Genomic DNA, 21,524 nt, shown 5'->3' on the forward strand with positions numbered 1-21,524 from the left:
ATAGACAATTATTATCAGGAAAGTGCCTTGCTACCACAGCCCACAAGTTATTTTCCAAAATAGCTATGTATTTTTCAGAATTTATGTTGCCATTCACTCTACAAAGCGTACCAACGCCATGATATGTAATGCATCCCCAGATCATGACTCTAATTTTTTACTAGTTCCTGGGGAAATGCAGTCCGGCAGCCAGGATTCGTCACTTTTTCTCCACATATATATATATATATATATACGTGTAAACTCTATAGTCATTTCCAATGACACTTTGACTTTCGTCAGAGAAAATTATTTTTTCCAGTCATTTTCAACGGTCCAGTTTCTTTTACATGAAATATATGGAGATAACGAACAGTATTCAAGCTCAAAAGTCCATTAAACAACAATAGGAGCAGAGCAAACACGGACATCCAAACATCAGAGGTGGGATCAGGTGCCATGGAGGAGTGAGCATCCCCTGCTGACCAGTCACACCCGCCGTGTGCTCCTTGTCATGATCGGGAAATAACGGGAAAATCCTTCGACAATTCAGTGTGTAAATAATGGCCTAACAATTAGTATGAAAAACGAATTGTGCATATACTAAGAGAGACAACCTGAGTTGTACAACAAGCGATATAAACACATTTTAAAAATGACGCCATCGTGCGAACACTTTTGTCCACAGTCTGTGGACAAATTTCACTCTCTATTTTGTTACTTGTGCCTTTGTATTGTCTATTGATATTATCAGTGCATTTCGTACTTGTACATGTATAAATCATTCAATCGATACCCATATGATTTTGACGTTTATATTCTATCTATTTTAGGTTCTTTTTTAAGCTTTCGTTAAAGATAACGAACTGTGATTGATCCCATAATACCTACCAACAAATATGGGAATAGAACAGAAAAACACGGACCTTTCGAAATCCAGAGGTGGGATAACATGTAGATGCCTAGCAGGAGTAAGCATTAAGTTGAGATTAAAAAGATGCTTGAGTTTCTAATTGACAATATCTATATGGTTTTTAGAGACCAGTTCTTCCAACTATCTGTTGGAATTCCCATGGGTACCAATTGCACCCCGTTTTAGCAGACCTATTTTGCATTCATATGAAGCAGTATTCAAAATCTTACGAGTATATATGACAAAGAGAAATCTCTTGCTGTGGCCTTCAACTCGACATTTAGATATATCGACGACGTATTATCAATTAACAATAGTTATTTTCATTCATATGTCGACACGATATATCCCAGTGAGGTTAAAATAAAGAAACCACAGAGTCTGACACATCTGTTTCATATTTGGACATTTTACTAGAAAAGACGTTAATGGTAATCTAATGACAAAGCTTTATGATAAACGTGACGAGTTCATCTTAAAATCGTCAACTTCCCTTACTTATGCAGCAATATATCCTTATCACCTGCATATGGGGTGTATATATCTCTCAGTTGATTCGATACGCAAGATCATGTTCTACCTTACACTGAATTGTCGACGGTTTTCCCCCCGTTATTTCTCGATTACGACAAGGAGCACACGGCGGGTATGACTGGTCGGCAGGGGATGCTCACTCCTCTATGGCACCTGATCCTACCTCTGATGCTTTTGGAGGTCCATGTTTGCTCTGCTTCCGATTTGTATTGTTTTAATGTACTTTTAACTTGAATACTATTCGTTATCTCCATATTTCATTCAGAACACTTGGCCATTTTGCTTGTTTACCAAGAAGCATTGTGCTTTCTTAATGTGAATTTATTCTATTTAGTTCTTGAAATTTTAAATATAAATTTCTTGAATGATGCGGTAATCAACACTTTCTAAAGTTGGCCTATTAAAACCATGAATGACCACAAGGTGGCAAAAACTATTGATATTCTAAGATTTAAATCCATTATTTTTAATACTAATACATGTACAATTAAAAAGCATGTTCTTTCTAGATTATTAAAATATCTCTATAATATTTCAGTCTTAAAAGTGGGAACATAAGGAATCGACATTCCGTCGATGCAATGGAAGTCGGAACATCGGCAATATCATATAGGAAAAAAAAACATTAACGTGCAATGTACTTCCCTTAAAGAGATTTTGATGTATTTGAAGTTCAGATTACTACTTTAGTGACATGTAGATTATATAGTACAATTGTCTATTGATATTAGTACATACATATTTGTTTCTATCAATATTATGTCCATTTTTCTACTTTTATCTCAATACACAAAAGTCGGCTCGAGTAATGGATTTACTTCAATATTGGAACACTCTTGGCCCATATTAAGTTATACTAGTCGTACTTGGAATATAGCAAAATTATTGCCTCTTCTTAAGCAAATCAGAACGCTCAGATCTTATAACATCGAAATTTAGCATTCGAAATTGGTCACTGTCACTTTTGCGAAAACTGTCCAAAGAAAATGCCTTGTTAAACTAATCTTTTTTCATTTCCTGCCTTCCTTTTTCTCATTTTTGTCATATCTATTTGTACTGTAGTCATATGTTTGTTAAATTAGGTTATCTATTCTACATGTATAGCAAGAATTATAGAAGTCATGTAGGTGTCAAAGGCTATTGGTATGCTTAGATGTTAACACTGAAGAAAGATAGAATCTAAAATCCTGTACTATCTACATATCATTTAATTATAAATAAGATGTTCAGTTTTAAAAGTGGGTACATCGGCAATGTCCGTCAATGCAGTGATGCTGGCGTCCAAAGCTGCACCTGTCATGGCACTCTGACACTGAGGTGCATGTTGCTAAAAATAGAGTTTTTATTCTTGTATTTTCTTTAAAACTTAGGGAAAATGCTCGACAAAAAATTGATCTTTTCATTTATAGCGAGTCTTCAGTATTTTCGTTTATTTTATTTCTATCAAATGATGTATGAAAAGTGTGCCAAAAATAAAACTTCTTTTTTTTCATGTTATTTGAGAAAAGCTACAAAGAGAGGCAACAATACGTACAACCACTACTGGCAGCTATTGTACACGTGCACGTGTGGAAGATACAATGCATTTCAGCCCCCGTGCTGCAAATTGTGTTCTTACATTCCTCGTGACGTCGGCATGTCTCGGAATATACTGAAAGAATTTATCGCATCAACTTTGTATTTGAAATACCTTTTTACTTTTCTAAATCAATCAATCAGTTTATTCACTCAAACCATACAACATGGTACATGAGGGACATAAAGTATAAATCATATGTATTAAATCGTCAGAGGTACATACAACATATATATACATAAATAAATATTTTACAACTGCATGTAAAAGAATAGACATATAGTATTTACAGTATGTATGTATTCAATGCAAAGAAAACACCAGGAGGACAATAAAGGGGAACAGACAGTCTCAAAGATTTTTGAAATAAATGTACAAAGTTTTCTTAACGATTTAACATTTGAATTTGCCATGAGTTCATAGAACTTTACAACATTTGATGTTGCTGATATATTTTATATAATTCTTTCCCTTTCAGAGAGAGAGAGAGAGAGAGAGAGAGAGAGAGATAGATTAACATTCTTTTCGATAGCATATTAACTTTGATATATTTGCTTTTGGATTATGACCAATTGTTACAAAAACGAAGATTTTTTTAAAAAATCAAGTTACTGCAATTAAAACACATTCAACAATTTGGAGTTAATGATATTTGTAGTGTATAATTCTGATATAGTGCTGTTTTCGAAGAACTCCCTGTGAGAAGAATGGCAAAAAGTATAATAAGAGTTATAATGTTTACTAGAGAAACATTTTTTTTAACGAAACAGTCTAGCTGCTTATTTAAAAAACGAAAGTACATTTTTTTAATGTAGGTAATACCCGTAGCAACGTTTATGAAGGGCTAAACCCTAAACTGCGCGATGTTAGATGGGGGGTCGAACTTTTCTCTAACTATTCCATACATTTTCTTTTTTTAATGCTGGAATTTACCAGTGTTCGACTGTACAGCAACAAACAGAGAGGAAACAGCTTCCAAATGAAAATTTACATAGTTAAAATACATTAAAAAAACTATTCTTAGAAAAAGTACTCCCGTAAACTACGCCTGGTTTAATGATCACCTTATATTACTAGCAGTGTACTTTATAACAATTCATCTATCTACATACCTGCTACAATCAGGAGAGCGAAAACAAAGATGATTCTCATGATGGCGAATATGGCTTCAAATTTCTCGTCTACCTATCTTCCTGACGTGTGTGAAACAACTGGTCCTATAAGTAATGGTCAAGCTGTCAAACGGTCAGAGGTCAGTCAAAATGAGCACGCGCGATCTACTTTCCTACTATTCCGGACTAATCAAACACTGTATATTGTGAAATTCTGAACTTTCTCATGACCATTCCTTCGCAAGAAACGACCATTATCAATGAATGGTGTAAAGAATTCTGAAATATTTGATAAACACACTATTGTTTACTTATCCAAGTAAACCTACATTCTTAACCCCTGCTGGTATGTTTAAAGACATGTACTTATTTTCAAGGTTTGTAACAGTGTATAGATATGAAAAAAGAGAACATTCCTACTTGTATGAAATAATAATTATACTTGAATGAAGTAATCATTATACTTGTATGAAGTAATCATTAAGGGATCTTAAGTAATACATTATTTTTCATCATAGTAATTTTATTATTTATTACAGAAAATAAGCTTAAGGGTTTTCCAGCAATTCATAATTCAGGTAGTAATTGCACGTATCCTAGAAATTTTTAAAGCAATTTTTTTGCAATTCCTATTTGAAACACACGCGCGCGTATTTCATGGAGTGAAGAAATCCAAATAAATGCTGTATGAAGAATCAATATTTTAGGCCACAATAAGGATGTCTCCTCTTTGAAAAAATCTATAGTCTTTAGAGATCGCAGGATTAAACTATACCATTCAGTTACTGTAAGATAAATGAAAGTTTACTGAAAGATGACTGAATGGCATAAGTTTGTCATTAAGTCACCTTTCCAGACCTTTCAGTAAATATCAAGTTCACCGAATGGCGTGGTTTTATCCTTAGGACAGTTCATTCTTTCAAGAATAGTTAAGAATTCCCACTGGTACTAATATTGTATCCCTTATCTTAGCCGACCTGTTTTAATATTGTTATGAAGCAAAACGTTTGATTGTAAAGAGGTATTTTGCTTTAGCCTTCTATTCCGGATATAGATGTGTTAAGTATAATTTATACATATCATCATTTAACATCATATTCATTTTCGTTCATATGTTGATTCGATATGTTCCATTGCACTCGGAAGTCAGATACCACAGAGTTTGACTATCTGTTGTATATTTGGTTGTTTTACAAGGAAAAGACATTGACTGCAAGCTATGTTCTAAACTTCAACTTTTCTATCAAATTTTCTTATTTACGTTAAAATACACAACAAATACCCGTACATAGTGTTAAAACCTCCAAGACTCCTAAAATCAAGCAAGTTAATGTTTCAAGGGTATCAACATCTCATTAGTAGTCAATTCTATGATCATACAATGATCTTGTTTGCAAAGCGACAGAAAGCGGGTGTGACCAATCGCTTCTAAAATTTTCAATTCCATAGTATTTTTGCTTGGTGCAGGAAAATTTAGTTTATTCAAATGAATAAATATATTTCACATTGCAAATAAACTAAATTGTTCTTAGAAATTAGTCCATTAGCCTAAGGAATAATTGTAAAAATAGATTTCAAGAAATACAGGAAATGTTTATGCCATTTCGATGGATTCAGGAATTATCTAACATCGCTTGGATTTACATTTTTAACTCCTGATTCAGTGACTTCATGAAATCCCAAATAACATTTATTCCCTGTAATTGTGATGTAACACGGAGAAAAGAACTATTTACAATAGGAGCTGTTAAAAGTAACGATTTTAAAAATTTAGGGAAAAGATGTTTTTCGTGATTCAAAACAAAAATACATACATGGATACGAATTGTAGGTTCAAATTCCAAGATTCAAGTGATTATTTCTAGAGATTTTCAATATCATATCGGGCTTATATTTAACGAAGAAATTACGTGTGACAGAGACTCATTGAATGAATGAATGATGAAGCTACGAAAATATTTTGGGATGACATTATCGCTATCCTGTATGTACTTGTAAGGTCGAGATTTTAAAATGTAAGGAATGTAATACGAAGATAACGAACAGTAATCAAGTTCAAAAGTCCATTAAAACAATACAAATTGTGAGCAGAGCAGAGACCTCTAAAAACATCGGAAGAAGGCATCGGTACATTCGCACTAATTTTCAAATTGCAGATTTCTGGTACATAAACCATACCAGGTACTGTACTGTAATAGAATATAAAAATATAAAGCTATATAGCATACTTTCAGTTTTCTTTCAATAGAGCTATCATCATGGATACTTTCTTTGGTCACTCGAAATCTCTATATAATTTATCAATTTTACTCAGTTACACGACTCCATAACACTTTTTGAGCATTACAGGGCGGTATTTCTACATAAACTTTTGTGGTTGCTTTACATGAGTTATTAGGTTGCAAACATAGTGTGGCATAATAGCCCACATCCGGAACAGGTGATAATGGTAATAGGCACCAACGCAGCAATGATGGAGGTAAAAAACCATTCTGCAAAACAGAAAAGAAAATTCTTATCATAATCAAAAGGTGTAGCTTATGTAATGATTTCCGTTGCTTAGTACTGAAGATTATATAATGTCTTGTGCATACAGAAAACTATAATTGATGCAATTAAGATTTGTTAATTTTGGTCAGTTGAATGTCAAAGCTTACGTGGTGGCTTGTACACCGTCTTTTTGATTGGTTTTTTGATGTTCACTGTCAGAATTCCCTGGGCCCGATCCTCAGTATCATCACAACACATGTACACCAGATATGAATTAAAGTCATCGTACACAAATTTAGCTATGCTGGTGGTCGTCACGTGGTACACGCTGGAGCCGGGAGGGTCATTCGTCACGTTAAAGTTGAACGTCTGTGGGTGAGTGTTGGACAAAGTGCAACACACGGGGTCACCGTATGCGTCGGTGACATTGGTCGTGTAAATGATTTTATTTGGGGGCGTGTCCTCCTCAATTGAAATAGAGTTGGGAAGGGAATGTATGAAGGGAGGCTAAAAAAAAACAGTTGTTAGCACTAAAGTTATTAAGCAAGGTACGTACAATGCACTCTGTTAAAGGTGCATGTATCTAAGCTAGATTAAAATGTAAAATGATAATTGGAAGTACCTTTTCAATTCAACCTGCGGTACTGTTTAAGTAAACTGATGTTACTTACAACAATCGCTTTCTGGCATCTTCAGAAATGAAAATTTAAGAATCCAAAATTTCTGGGGGATTTAAATCAACCATTTAAAAAAAGTTTCTTGGTATTTCTATAGATAAACTTTGCTTTTAAAACTTACTTGTGGTTTTCTAGTTATATTAACACATCTACGTGGTTTGTCAATGAAAAAATTGTATCCGTCTATGTTGCTTAAGTTAAATAAAATGGAGATTAAATAAAATAAAGGAAAAATAAATGTTTCGTCTCCATAAAGTGAAACTATAACGATCGAGTAACTTTGTAAATTGTCTTACCCAGTTTTGAGTGGTGATCTCGAGTAATATTGTGGCCTTGTTATCACAAGAATCCTCAGCATTTACTGTCATATGGTACATGTTTAAGTTCCTAGACTGAATCAAGCGCCGTGTAGTTCTCACTCTTCCTGCCAACAAATAATCAAGTTATAGTTTAAATACGTTGTTAAGAATGGGATCTAGAATGAATTAAAGTCCCCCTGTTCCCCCTGCTTATTACCTTTAGAGTTTACTGTGAAATATGTCCATGTTTGATTGGGATCTATTGCATCAGGTAGGAGTTGATAAGTAACATCTTCCATATAGTCCACGCCCTCCAAACGTAGATCCGCCACATAGCCACCGGCCTCAATATGATCCCTAACACTTATGTTCTGTGATGGGAACTGGATAGGTGTATCTAAGAAAATGAATATTGGAATGTTTTACTTCAATTGACAAAAAGTAGACAGGGACCATTTTATCAGACCGAGAAATTTGAGCGAACTGTTTGTCCATACTGTCTTCTAGTGTAAATCTAACAGCATAAGCCACGCCTGACAGGGTGGTAGAGTCTTTGTCCCAGTCAAACTCAATCCCAGCTGCCAGATTACCGACGCCAACAGCTTTCCGGGTTTTGGTCGGACACCACGGGGATCCTGCACAATTTCCATACGTCACTACATTTTCTGCGATGCAGCGCCTAAAGTCCGACAAAATGGTTTCACATATTTTTGTACGTAATACTTTGATATGTGACTTCTTTTTTAAAATGTGTACTTCTAAATTTTTATTTACTCATCAATCAAATTTTATTGTTTTGGGTTCTTCTTTTGTTTTTTCTAGATTATTTTTTTTCTTTTCTTTGCACTACGTGTATATCAATATTGGATATAATTAATATCCTAGCATTCAAAGTCTTATTTCAAATATCCTAAGATATTTAAGATTTCATTTTCTCTGTTAAAGGTATTTACCATCCAATCAAATCTCCTGATATAACAGCTATTCTTTCATTATCTAACACAGAAAAATTCGTGGTATTGGCTCCTATTAGAAAATAATGAAAATGAACTTTGTTTTAAACAGTTTCCACATAAATCAAAGATACATATTCTTTATCATTTCTTTCTTTTTCTTTTTCTTTCGCATTATTGGTTAATAAATGGGCACCAACCGTCGACTAAAATTGAATTGAATCCCACAATTTTGTATTTGCCAACAGCTGTCGGTCTCCAGACTATTAAATCTAGATAACCGGAAACGGAGTGGTGGATCTCCCATTCTGAGATCCGCCCGCAGCAAGTCATGATGAAAGTAGCATCAGCCAATAAATACATTTTATCTACAAAACAATGCAAAATTAAGATGCACAAATATAAGAAAAGGTCTACATTTATGTAGAAAAGACACGTGATACTTACCAACGTCATTGTCTACACCAGACTTAAGCGAATTGAAATCAGTGTACGACATTGATTTTTTCCCACATTCTAAAAGAGACAAATTGAAAATATTGGAAGCTGGTGATAAAAAATGATTTACAATTTGTCACAAAATGAAATGTGTAACCGTTTAATGAGTTTAGTTGCTGTGAGAATTTTATTCAGGGTTGTCTTACTTGCTTGTGGAGGCTTTGTGGTAGTTTGAGCTACTGTTGTTGTAGATGCCGAACCAGTTGTTGATTGTGTGGTAGTATCTAATAGTGAAGTAGTAGATACTGATATTGGCACTGTTGATGTGACAGCTTGGGATGTTGTCACAGTTTTTGGCTGTGTTGTTGTGGTAGCTTGAGATGTTGTCTTAGTTGTTGTCCCTATTGAAGTTGTTTCTTGTGTTGTTGATGTTGTAATTTGTGATGTCAAAGTTGTTGACTCTGATGATGTTGTGCCTTGAGATGTGGTTTTTAGCTCTGTTACTGTTGTTCCTTGAGTTTCTGTCTTTGTCGAATCTGTTGATCTTGGTACTTGAGAAGTCGTGGTTTTCAGTTCTGCCGTTGTGGTGCCCTGAGAACTTGTTGTTGTTGATGTTGTTACTTGAAAAGTTGTCGTAGTTGTTGGCTGTGTTGTTTTAGAAGCTTGAGATGTTGTCGTGATTGTTGTTTCTGTTGGAGTGGTAACCTGGGATGATGTCAAAGTTGTTGGCTGTGTTGATGTTGTAGCCTGAGCCGTAGTTTTCGGCTCTGTTGATGTAAGAGCCTGAGTTGTAGTTGTCGGCTCTGTTGATGCTGTAGCCTGAGATGTTGTCGTGGTAGTTGATTCTGTTGGTTTGGTAGCCTCTGTTGTTGTTGTGCTAGTTGTCTCTGTTGGCGTGGTAGCTTCAGGTGTCGTTGTAATGACCTGTGTGGTGGTTGTTGTTTGTGTAGTTGTTGTTGTTATCTGGCATGTTGTGATGGCTGTGAGAACGTCAGATTCTATAGATGAAAGTGTGGAGTAAGAGGAGGCATAGAAATACTTTTCTTCATCCCCAACAGTATTCTTCCATTCTGATGAAGAGCCACTTCTAATGTCTGGAAAATAAATCAATACAGCTACTGTTACATGAAATTAAACTGCGAATACGGGAAAATGACATTCCATAGATAACTAATGGCAGAATTAAATATAAATTCAGCCCATTGAAATAATAATGACTACTCTAGTACTTTTGTGTTTGAGTTCTAATGAAATCGTGACTTTTTATCTTATTTAGTAGTCATGTTCAAACATATAACTAGTGACAGAGCCCAAAACAGCGGACACAAACTACCGCCACTAATTATACTTAAGAGATGAGACATACTCTTTGAAATACCACGTTGTGCTTGAAGCTTTTTTCATCTACAAAAGGACTGCAAAATCGCTTCATATATGTATCAAAACCCAACTCTTCAGGCTTAAAAGACACATGTCTAGATTTTTTCATTATAGCAAGGTAATATTCAAGGAATCTAAAACTATACTTTCTGACAATCTGTTTAAAATACTAGTAACTTTGATATACAATTCATATTATAAAAATTCTGATTTTGAGAGAAAAAGTAAGGGATCAGTTTTAAAGAGATCTTTGTAACTCTTATAACAATGTCCTTGAGAAAAAAGACAGGATGTAACAGATAGGCAAAGTGCAATGGATGGAAAAATACCTGACAAAACACATTAAGTGGAATAAGCACTATAGGTAAGCTTAATACATTGCAATAAATAGATACCTATAGCAAAAATATGATTGGTCGGATTCTGACGTATCTGTTGCCCCTGAGTTGCCGTTCCTGAGCGACTGCCATCAACAGAAAACACATAGAAGTTGTCGGCATCAGCTCGATCTCCGTTGGCTGTTGTAAAGATGTTGGTCTCGGCATAAGCGAGGGCGTTGTCAATGTTATTGCTTGACACAGTCTTTTCATCCGGAATTTGTTTAAGTGCATAAACGACCTCAGTGGCAGTAGAGTACGTTGAAAGGTGAAAAATGGTTGTTTCGTCGCTGTTGTACGTTATAGCAGCGATTCTGACAGTATCTGGTGATACGTTTATTTGAGATGCGAGGTTAGCAAAGAAGTATTTTAAGAAGAGGAAGTTTTCATCCTTCGACGAAGAACTTGTTTCAATTATAAATAGGACGTCTAACTTGCAATCTTCAAATAAGTAAAGTTTTTTTTAATTTTCATATTCAAGGTAAAACTATCAATCTTACTACATTCAGACTTTTAGATTACTGCTGAAATTGATAATTACATGTATACTGAAGATAACAATTCCAACACTGCTTTTAAAAGCAAAATTTATCTTCCAAAATTAACAAAATCGTTGTATAACATGATAAAAAATAATTTATAAAAAAGGGAACTCTGTGCGTATTTTTGTTAAATTAAACCATTGCTTTACAAGTGACCAGTTTGTTGACTCTTACCCGGCGTAGTGATATTAACAGTAGTAGGAGTGGACGTTGGACAGTTGGTGAAGTTTGACAGGAAGTTTTGGTTATTGCAGGTCAGACTGGTGAAGGATGGCCAGGAGAAGAAATGGTCCGAGTCCACCGCTGATCGGTAAGTCATGGTACTGGAGTAATCTATCACTGGAGAAAAATCAAGATTAGCCAAGATCAGGATATGAAGACATATAAATACATTGAAATTTGCTTTCACAAGTGAATGTAAATCTTACTTTCAATTTATTTTAACAAGAAGTTTTGATTTTCAATAATAAACTATGCACAGATTAGACTGTCAAAATTGAGCATCAAACAATAGACCAAATATATATCTACTGGAGGTAAATTTTAGTCCTTAGTTGACCAAACCTAAGATGAAGACTTCGTTGTTAGGATCTGACGTCAGCACAGGCACGTAATCTTCTATATCACCGTAATCATAGCCGTGAGTCAGAAAGACATAGTAATCCAATGCATCAATCCGATCTCCATTGTTCTTTGAGAATACATTCTCTGACGCGTACTCTATGGCTCTGTCTGCATATCTATACGATCGACCATAGACACTGTTGGCCCGGGCAATATTCTGGATAGCAGTTTGTATATCTGCTGACGTGTTGTATCGGTCCAGAGAGAATACCATGTAGCCATCGTCTCCGTAGGTCATTACAGCTACTTTGAAACCATCATCGGAAATATTGATTCTCTTCATCAAGTCAATGACAAAGGATTTCTGGTCCTCAAATTCCGTGGCTGACATGCCAGTGGTGTCATCCAAGAGGAATACTAGGTCTATTTTACATAAAGGGGACACTGAAAGGAATCATGAAAGCTTCATTAATGAATGTTTATCAACAAAATTAAAAAAAAAAACAAATTTTTTTAACCGGTGAGATATTTCAAAACCGCTTTGGTATATATAACAACAATTGAAAGTTTGCAACAAAAAATATTGCAAGTAAAGATTGATACACATTTCCGTAGACACCGCGGCGAATATTGGATTAGAAAACTAGGCACGACCTTTCCATATGGATGTATTGAAAATGTCAATAGTGTTGAGAATCTTTCCAGTCCACAGTGTAGCACTATAAATGTGATCGGACTTTTCAGCCATACACAGAGACGTAAGCATAGTCAAGGACATCGGTCTTACAATAAACTTTTAATTCACGATGTCTTCTTTATTACTACCTAATATAAATCAACAGTTCGGTCTTCATCACATTCGCAACAAACTTTACTCTGTCCCTTTGACACTTTTAAATAGTCTTCTTGAAAAGGTCAAAGAAAGTTCATATTTGGATTCATTGACACCAGAATTAAGACACGGATCTATAATTATAAATATTGCAAATCATAGGCTTTTTAAACCGCCACGTTTTATGGAAGAAAATACAGCTAAAACAACCCGTTTTCCCATAAACTTCAATGTGACAACAAATGAATTGACGCGGTTAATATAAGCAATATTCTTATTCACAGAAGGGTCCAGTCTTGTATTCCACAATATTCCAAGATGAAGACTCACCTTGCAATTCTTACAAATTTGGATCGACTACTGTTTCCAAAAATTTTAATTACAAGAAAACTTTAAAGAGCCTAGATATCGAACATCTAAAACGTAGTTCTCCATCGTGCTCATGTTCTTCTTTATCCTACAACTATATGGACACTTTATTACTGGTGACGTAAATCTAGTTCATAATGAGGATCTTAAATCGCTTATTTTAAAAGGGCCAAAATTTAGGGAACCCCTATCTTTCAACTGGCGTCATTATTTCATAAATATTATCAATTCAGTGGAAAATTACGCCAAGCGATGGGCTAGACATGAAAAAGAATACCTTGACACTTTGTCAGCATGGATTAAATGTATCAAATGTATGCTAAAGTATCGCTTTTAGCGATTTAGGGGGCAATATGAAAACCATCTATTCTTCTATATTCAAGAATTCAGAAGTGAAAACAGAATTGAATAGATTACACAATAAGTATATACTGGTCCAAGCTGACAAAGGAGGTAATAACGTTGTCTTTGTTTGTAAGGCTCATTATTTGAATCGTATTTTAGAGAAACTGGGATTTAAATTTATTTGAATTACCATATCCATATTGGATATGATATTGGATAACTTCATTAAACTCCTTACAAACAAAGATACATAGCGGGTTCCAGTAAATGTTCTACCAAACCTCTTTCTTTATTCCTCAATAAAATATTAACAGCAGTTAAGGAGAAACTTCAGGAGTACTGTGCAACAATATATTAGAGAATTGGTATAAATCAGATGTGGATTCTTAAAAACTCCAGGATATTTTACCAAAATCAATAACATTAAAACTTACGACTTTTCAACTCTATATACAACCATTCCCCACGATAAATTTAAGTCCAGGATTTTTGACATCTTTGACAGCTGCTTTTTCAATAAAAATGAACTATTTATTTTATTTACCTTGTCATTGGTCATTTGCAAAATTGTTTTGTTAAAAACATTCTGATTGTACACAGAAGTACTCTGAAGTTGATATTAAAAGGATGCCTGAGTTTCTGATCGACAAATCTATATGATTTTAGGAGACCAGGTCCTCCAACATTCTGCTTGGAATTTCCATGGGTACCAATTGTACCCCCTTATTAGCAGATTTATTTTTGTATTCATATGAAGCAGAATTTGTTCAAAATCTTATACTTGTGATGAGAAGAAGAAAACACTTGTCGTGGCCTTCAACTCGACATTTAGATATATCGACGACGTATTATCAATTAACTATAGGTCTATCCATTCATATGTCGACACGACATATCCCAGTGAGCTTCAAATAAAAGATATTACATAGTCTGACACATCTGTTTCATATTTGGATATTTTACTGGAAAAAGACGTTATTGGTAACCTAACAACTAAGCTTTATGATAAACGTGATGACTTTAACTTTTCAATCGTCGACTTCCTTTACTTATGCAGCAATATAACATATATATCTGCATACAGGGTTTATATCTCTCGGTTGATTCGATACGCAAGAGCATGTTCTATGTATGAACAATTTCTACAATGAGGTAAATTATTGTCAAACAAGTTGATGAAACAAGAATATCAACAGTCTAGTATAAAGTAATAATTTTGTCAGTTCTATGGTCGATATAATGACCTTTTCAGCAAATACGATCTATCATGTCAAATGCTGAATGACGTGTTTCATACTATTGTTATGTCATAATTTTCACACTGAATTGTCTATGGATCTTTTCATTATTTCCTGAACATGACAAGAAGCACACGGCGGGTGCGACCGGTCGGCAGGGAATACTCACTCCTCCATGGGATCTGATCCCACCTCTGATGTTTTAGAGGTCCGTGTTTGCTCTGCTCCTGCTCTGCTCTGATTTGTATTGTTTAAAATAATGGACTTTCGAACTTGAATATTGTTTGTTATCACCATATATACCACACAAGAAAAAAATAGTAAGCATAAATTTTCTAATTTCATTGTGTTGATATGAGAGAGAGAGAGAGAGAGAGAGAGAGAGAGAGAGAGAGAGACCTGCCGCAGGTGTTCCGCTGGGAGTCTGAGGACATGCCGTTATAAGAGACGTGATATTACTTATGATGGTTGGAAGATTTTGTTCATCAGAGATATAGATATACTTCGAGTCATCTCCACATGTATCTATCGTAGCTTTCCATTCTGGAGCGTACGTGGTCCCAATGTCTAAACAATATAAATATATAGATATATAAGCTACAAGTTTATAACGTTTGAATTACAACCATGCTTTGATATACCACATCCCTTTAATGGTGATATTTTGTGCTGACGATAGTCATTTTTTTAATATTAAAAACCTACCATAACAAACAATATGGTACATAATAAATAAAGGACATTGATGATTGACAGCATAATATACCTTAAGTGTTACAAAGCGAATTTTACAAATACTGTACCCATAGCAAACAGGTAAGAATTTCCCAGAGCTCGAATATCCCTGCCAATTGAATCTGTATTTGAGGACGAAGTTCCGGTGAAAACGTAATAATTCCATGCATCATCTCTGTCTCCATTGGCTGAGGTGAAAACACTATCACGTGCATGTTCCAAACCAACGTTAAGATACTGGGAATAAGAAGAAGTTGCTGGCATGTTCTCCACGGCCTGGCGAAGGTCATCAGATGAGTTGTGTGCGTTTAGATCAAATAAGGTCACTGCTGTTGATGTATATGTTACAACTGCTATTCGTACCTTGCCTGCAGACATATCCACACCATCTAAGACTTCAGTGATAAATGTTGATGTGTACTTTGCGTCTGTGTAACGCGAGTTGTCCACTATGAATGCCACATCAAGCTTACAGTCTGTAAAATACAAAATAAGTGTGTTTAAAAAAGTTTTATTGGTTCTGGAACTAATCATGAGACACTATTGAATGCATTCATTCATAACAAAGTTAATTTCTTATGGTAAATCCGCTTGTGACTGAATACGAATAGACATACTTGGTAATACAGGTGTTGATGTGGTGGAAGGACATGTAAGGATCTTTTCCAGAAGTGCCTGTCTTTTAGGGAAAAGGTCGTTGCTGATACTGTAAATAGCAAAATAGTTTTCACTGTCTCCGACAGCGGCAAGCAGATCACTTTCCAAGCTAGAACCGGGTAGCCAACCTAGAAATGTTAGTAAATCTATTCACTGTGTTTCTTTTTAGTCTTATCATTATTTTTCTACACAAACAGGGAAAAATGCAAATTATTGAGATGAACTCAACTCATAACTTTCCTTCTTTCTCGAAGAAAGAGCTCAACTTACCGACTGCAAACAATCTGTTTTTATTGGACATTCTGATGAGTGATCCTACGCCCGCCGCCGGATAACTGCTGCTTATTTCGGCACTTAGCAACACGTAGTATGTGTAAGCATCAGAACGTTTTCCATTCTGTAGCTTCACAAACTCGTAGTATGCATACTCTAGTGCCTTTTTAGCATAATTAGAAGAAGAATACGATTTTTGAATATTCTCAATCTCGAGTTTCACCTGCGTTAGATTGTTTGTAAAAGCTCTCTCGTGGTCTACGTCATAATCATACGTCAAGAAGCCAACTTTCAGATCCATTTCCGATGTAGCATTTTTAAGTCCCTCGGTGAGTATAGCAAAGAAGCCGTTGATGTCATCTATGTAGTTTCTTGTGTCATACTGTCGTTCAATGACGTATAAAACATCAATTTTACAGCCACCTATTTAAAAGAAAGATTAAATAATATTAGAATATTCATGAGTTCAATGTATTTCCTAATGAAGTAATGGACTCTATACGTTTGTCATATAGGTATAGTTATTTTGATCTTTCAAAATTATTTGCATACAATTAGAATTATTCTAAAATATTTCCTAATATTAATAATGAGATGATATAACATAAATTATGATGAAGAATTTAGCAACAAAACCCCATGAGCATCCTTTTAGTACTGAAAAGCTGGGGAAGATAGGAATCATGCTGATTTAAATATTTAGCTAACACCACGGGATACAGAAAGCTTTGTAATTTTATACTGTATGATATATTCTTAATCATTGTCTAAACCATATTTCTTGTCATTACAACTCCTATAATATTTAAAATGGTTGCCAAAAATGTTTTCATGTATTTGGTCGCGTTCTCTCGCTGTGCAATGAGGTTCCAGAATTATGATGTCTGTCCCAGGGACTCAGTAAGTGTGACTTTTTAATGAGAGCTTGTATTGGGAACTCTTTAGAGACCGAGATAAAATCTCTTACTATTTCTTTCATCAAAGTACTTAACAATGCTGATCAGGGCTTACATGTAAAATGACGAATTTTTGAGAATTAAACATGTTGTTTCTTGTAAAGTCAATAATGAATAGTTCTAAGATAATAAAAATATGCGTTGCGGATCTGGGAAACTCAATAATTCAGTGGTCCGGGATACAACATAGCGACAGAATTTACATGTATGCATACTTTATCAGACAACCAGGGGATTTGACATGCCAATGCATCTTAACCACTTACCAAACAGATGCTACTTTGCATACTTGTCATATTTTTATGATCCTATACAGCAAAGACATTCGATTGTTTGATCCAAAACATATTCAATCTCTGCTATGGATGGACATGTTGTCGGTACAGAATTCAGATTTTGTTTGTATAGGTCTTTCAAAGTTTATAATACCGTAACTGAAAGTGGCAACCAGTCTCCGAATTCTCACGTAGTTCTTTCAATTCGCATCATGGCTAGCAGAAGTTGAAAGATGTATCTGTTGTTTTTTTAACTATCAATCTGTTACTTGACATGCAATAAAATTATTACTTTACAAGATGCAGTTATAAAATTTTGCCAGCAATTATATTTTAAGCATCAATTCGAGGGTTATCTTTACAGCAAGTTAATATGATTCTTGGTAGCAAAACGGTGGCCTCTGTGATGCATATTATCATTCATGATTCGTACTCTGTATGTAACCTTTAGTATGATTAAGTAATTCAGGCTTTTTTATAGGTGGTAAATCTTTGGATATGTAAAGCAGGCATACTATCATTTCAGTAACAACTTGTCAGTACGCTTCATCAAGTTTGCCAAACTTTCGCACGTTGATTACCGTAAATACTCATCTACTGGCTGTTTGGATTCAATAGAATAATTATATATACTACTTTGCATATTAAACACAAAACTCTCAAATACCATAAATGGAATGTATGGAGATAACAAACAGTATTTAAGCTCAAAAGTCAATTAAACATTACAAATTTTGGAGCAGAGCAAACACGCACCTCTAAAACATCAGAGGTGGGATCAGGTGCCATGGAGGAGTGAGCATCCTCTGCCGACCGGTCACACACGCCGTGTGCTCCTTGTCATGACCGGTAAATAACGGAACAAAACCGTCGACAATTCAGTGTGTAAATGATGGCCTAACAATAAGTATGAAAAACGTCAGTCAGCATTTGACTTAATGACTGGTCAAGAGTAATGACCAATCTCATCAAACACATTGAATGATTGTTTACAATGGCATTTGTAGAAAATAGGAACACATGGTGAGTCAAAGCTTGTTTTACTTCTTACATGTATTAATCATTTCATGTTCAAATGTAAACTTACCGGGTTTAGAAAATATAAGAAAATTTACAAAATAACAACTAGTAAAGCTACCCACCTACTAGTATGCTAGTGAAAGCTATATAGAATAAAAATGCTTTATTTTGAAAGTTTTAGTTGAATATTCCTCTTCTCTTGTGCACGAAATTCTAGCGCTTTGATTTGTGAACCAAAAGTATTCTAAAAAGATTATCAAAATTGTTAGAAGGATGAAATATATGGAGATAAGAAACGGTATTCAAGCTCAAAAGTCCATTTAAACAATACAAATCAGGAGCAAAGCAAACACGGACCTCTAAAACATCAGAGGTAGGATCATGTGCCATGGAGGAGTGAGCATCCCCTGCCGACCGGTCACACACGCCGTGTGCTCCTTGTCATGAGGCCATCCCAAGTTTTTTCTATGTTTAGCGTCCGCGTGCGCCTTGGTTTTTGACACCCAATGTCAGAAAAAACAAACAGAATCAGGGGCCAAAAATTTGTTATTTTGGTCATTTTTTTAAATTTCTGCCGATCTCTCTAAATTATTTGTATATAATATGACATAATTGGAAATTTTAAGTATTTAATACCTCGATTTTGCTGAAGAAAATAAGTTGCTACATGAAAAATAAATTAATGAAATCAAATCCTTTGAATTACGTCATTTTTATGACTATAAAGTCTGTCTTTTATTTTTTGGCTTGTGTGTTTTTTGCGAATAGGTAGCTAGGTTTTTGAAAGGTGGGTGGACGCTAAACAGAGAAAAAACTTGGAATGGCCTGATCAGGAAATAACGGGAAAACCCGTAAACAATTCAGTGTATCAATTAGTATGAAAAACATCAGTCAGACTTTGACTTAATGATAGATTTTTGTCTTCCTTTTCAACAAGAAAATCTAACATATTCGAAAGATTGCTATTACGGGGTTTGAATGATCACATGTTGTGTTCACTACATATTCATTCATATACAGACATTCAATAGGATTGGTCAGTGCTGCTAGTGGCATTATAGGGTTCCCTGTTTCATATGCAAAGTAGAATTAAATTCATTGAAATCAAATAGCCAATGGTTGAGTAATATGATGATCAACATATGAATCTTGATCAAGCGAAGTGATACGCTGTTATTGGAATGATAGTAATATAGATCCTTTTTGAGATCAATCTTCATATTTCAGATGAATGATCAAGCTGTAATTATAGCAAGAATATTCTTAACTGGATGTAAGTAACACATTGAACAACCCTACATGAATGATATGAAGAAGTGATACTTTGCATTGGATGCTGCGATTATTGGAACATTTACATTCTATAGTTAGATTAATCCTACATTGATCAAACTTACAGATATGTCAGAGATGCAATCACTAACGATGATTCCGATGCTTTATGTGACCTATTTTGCATTGGATAGTCAAATGAAATTTCTTGAAAAGCTCCATTCCCATATGATTATAAGTCCAGAAATGAAAATATATATATATATATATATATATATATATATATATATATATATATATATATATATATATATATATATATATATATATATATATATATATACAACAAATCCTGGTTTTGATGCCGCCGCAACATACACCCTACCGATAAAGGATTACGTTAAAGCTTTTCAGGAATTCTATTCTTAAATACTTATCCAAACATTGATAAGGCTAAAGAAGCTAAGTGAGTCTAAAGGATAACTATGTACATAGCTTATAGTTGTGGTTTCCTCTATTGTTTTCTTATCAACATCCCCTACCAAATTCTAATAAATATGGTCGCGTTTTTATTGTAAGTTCATTCAATATTGAAATACAGCTTACAAATAATATTGGACCATCCCAGGTATATTCAAAATTGTGAGAACAAAGAAATGACACAATATAATGTTGTAAAGTACACAGACCAATGTGTATACCTGAAGTGATGGTGGTTCCTACAACTGTAGAAGACCCGGTAGATGTCGCCTGAGTGGTAGTAGTGGTCGTTCCTTCTACTGTAGAAGACCCAGTAGATGTCGGTTGAGTGGTAGTAATGGGAGTGGTAGTCGTTTCCGCAACTGCAGAAGATCCAGTAGATGTCACTTGAGAGACAATGCTAGTAGAAATAGTTGTCGTTGCTGATAATGTTGGTGTAACTATGTAAAGAAGACATGTAACATTAGATAATACAATGGAAATGGTGAACCTCAGCCTTAGTTTGAATAAGTTAGTACTTGTCAAATAGTTATATTTTTTTTAATAATTAACTTGGCATTATAAAGAATAATGTTATTTAGTGGAGTAAATAATTTCCATTCTTTTCTGAAAGTGAGCTGATAATTAAACTAATACTTGGAAAAAATTGCATTTAGTCATATTCGCATATTGTGACAATTTTTTTTAATCTCCGATTTTATGTACATGTTTTACATAAGAATAACAGCATATACGGTCATAAATCATTTGACTTCAAAAGAGTATGTTCTATACATGTATGTGTATGTTTTTAAAGACATTCTAGGTTACATCAAAACTTATGGAACATGGTAAAATTTTCGTATTTGACTCAAAGAAATTAGCTTTATAAAAGAAAAACAAACTACTCACTGTATATTGGTATTAAAGCAAGTAACAGGTAATCCTTTATTTTCGGCATAGCTGTACCAAAAGCTATTTCTTATTTCTAAATGATTTTTCAGGTCAAAGCGATGAATGATATATAGATGTCGATCTTAAATGACGTGATGGTCTTCAAACACGACATGTTTGCATCAAATTGTACGATAGAACACAGTACCGAATATGATGCTATTTAATTTAGCAATTAATTGTCTTGACATTTTAATTCCCGTCCTTATTTTGTACGAAAAGTTGAAATGTAATCATCACTGGGTTTGTGCGTATGTTAAAGCATTTTGGATTGAGTTACAGCACCATTCTTTGAAGTTAAACAT

At 34.5% G+C, this 21,524-nt stretch overlaps 1 protein-coding gene and 1 long non-coding RNA gene across 2 annotated transcripts; both read right to left on the minus strand.

The window, feature by feature from the left end:
• Positions 1–2,618: 2,618 nt before the first annotated feature.
• LOC133179494 (uncharacterized) lies at positions 2,619–4,392 on the minus strand. The gene is made up of 3 exons (XR_009720134.1): positions 4,115–4,392; positions 2,961–3,077; positions 2,619–2,753 (listed from the first exon to the last, which is right to left on the minus strand). It is a non-coding gene; the product is annotated as an uncharacterized LOC133179494 (long non-coding RNA).
• A 1,986-nt stretch (positions 4,393–6,378) lies between these two features.
• On the minus strand, positions 6,379–21,226 carry LOC133178938 (serine-rich adhesin for platelets-like). The gene is made up of 18 exons (XM_061313590.1): positions 21,178–21,226; positions 20,508–20,726; positions 16,281–16,706; positions 15,971–16,138; positions 15,422–15,829; positions 15,018–15,185; positions 11,835–12,278; positions 11,445–11,609; positions 10,747–11,169; positions 9,178–10,065; positions 8,981–9,049; positions 8,734–8,901; positions 8,534–8,606; positions 8,078–8,259; positions 7,798–7,977; positions 7,578–7,705; positions 6,772–7,111; positions 6,379–6,606 (listed from the first exon to the last, which is right to left on the minus strand). Exons 1-18 carry the CDS (start codon positions 21,224–21,226, stop codon positions 6,509–6,511), a joined length of 4,596 nt encoding a protein of 1,531 aa, XP_061169574.1. The 3' UTR covers positions 6,379–6,508.
• Between the last annotated feature and the right edge of the window lie 298 nt (positions 21,227–21,524).

This window comes from Saccostrea echinata, unplaced genomic scaffold, assembly GCF_033153115.1.
Source record: "Saccostrea echinata isolate AGI-Se365-2 ecotype Australia unplaced genomic scaffold, CSIRO_AGI_Sech_v1 ptg000004l, whole genome shotgun sequence".
Lineage (NCBI taxonomy): Eukaryota > Metazoa > Mollusca > Bivalvia > Ostreida > Ostreidae > Saccostrea > Saccostrea echinata.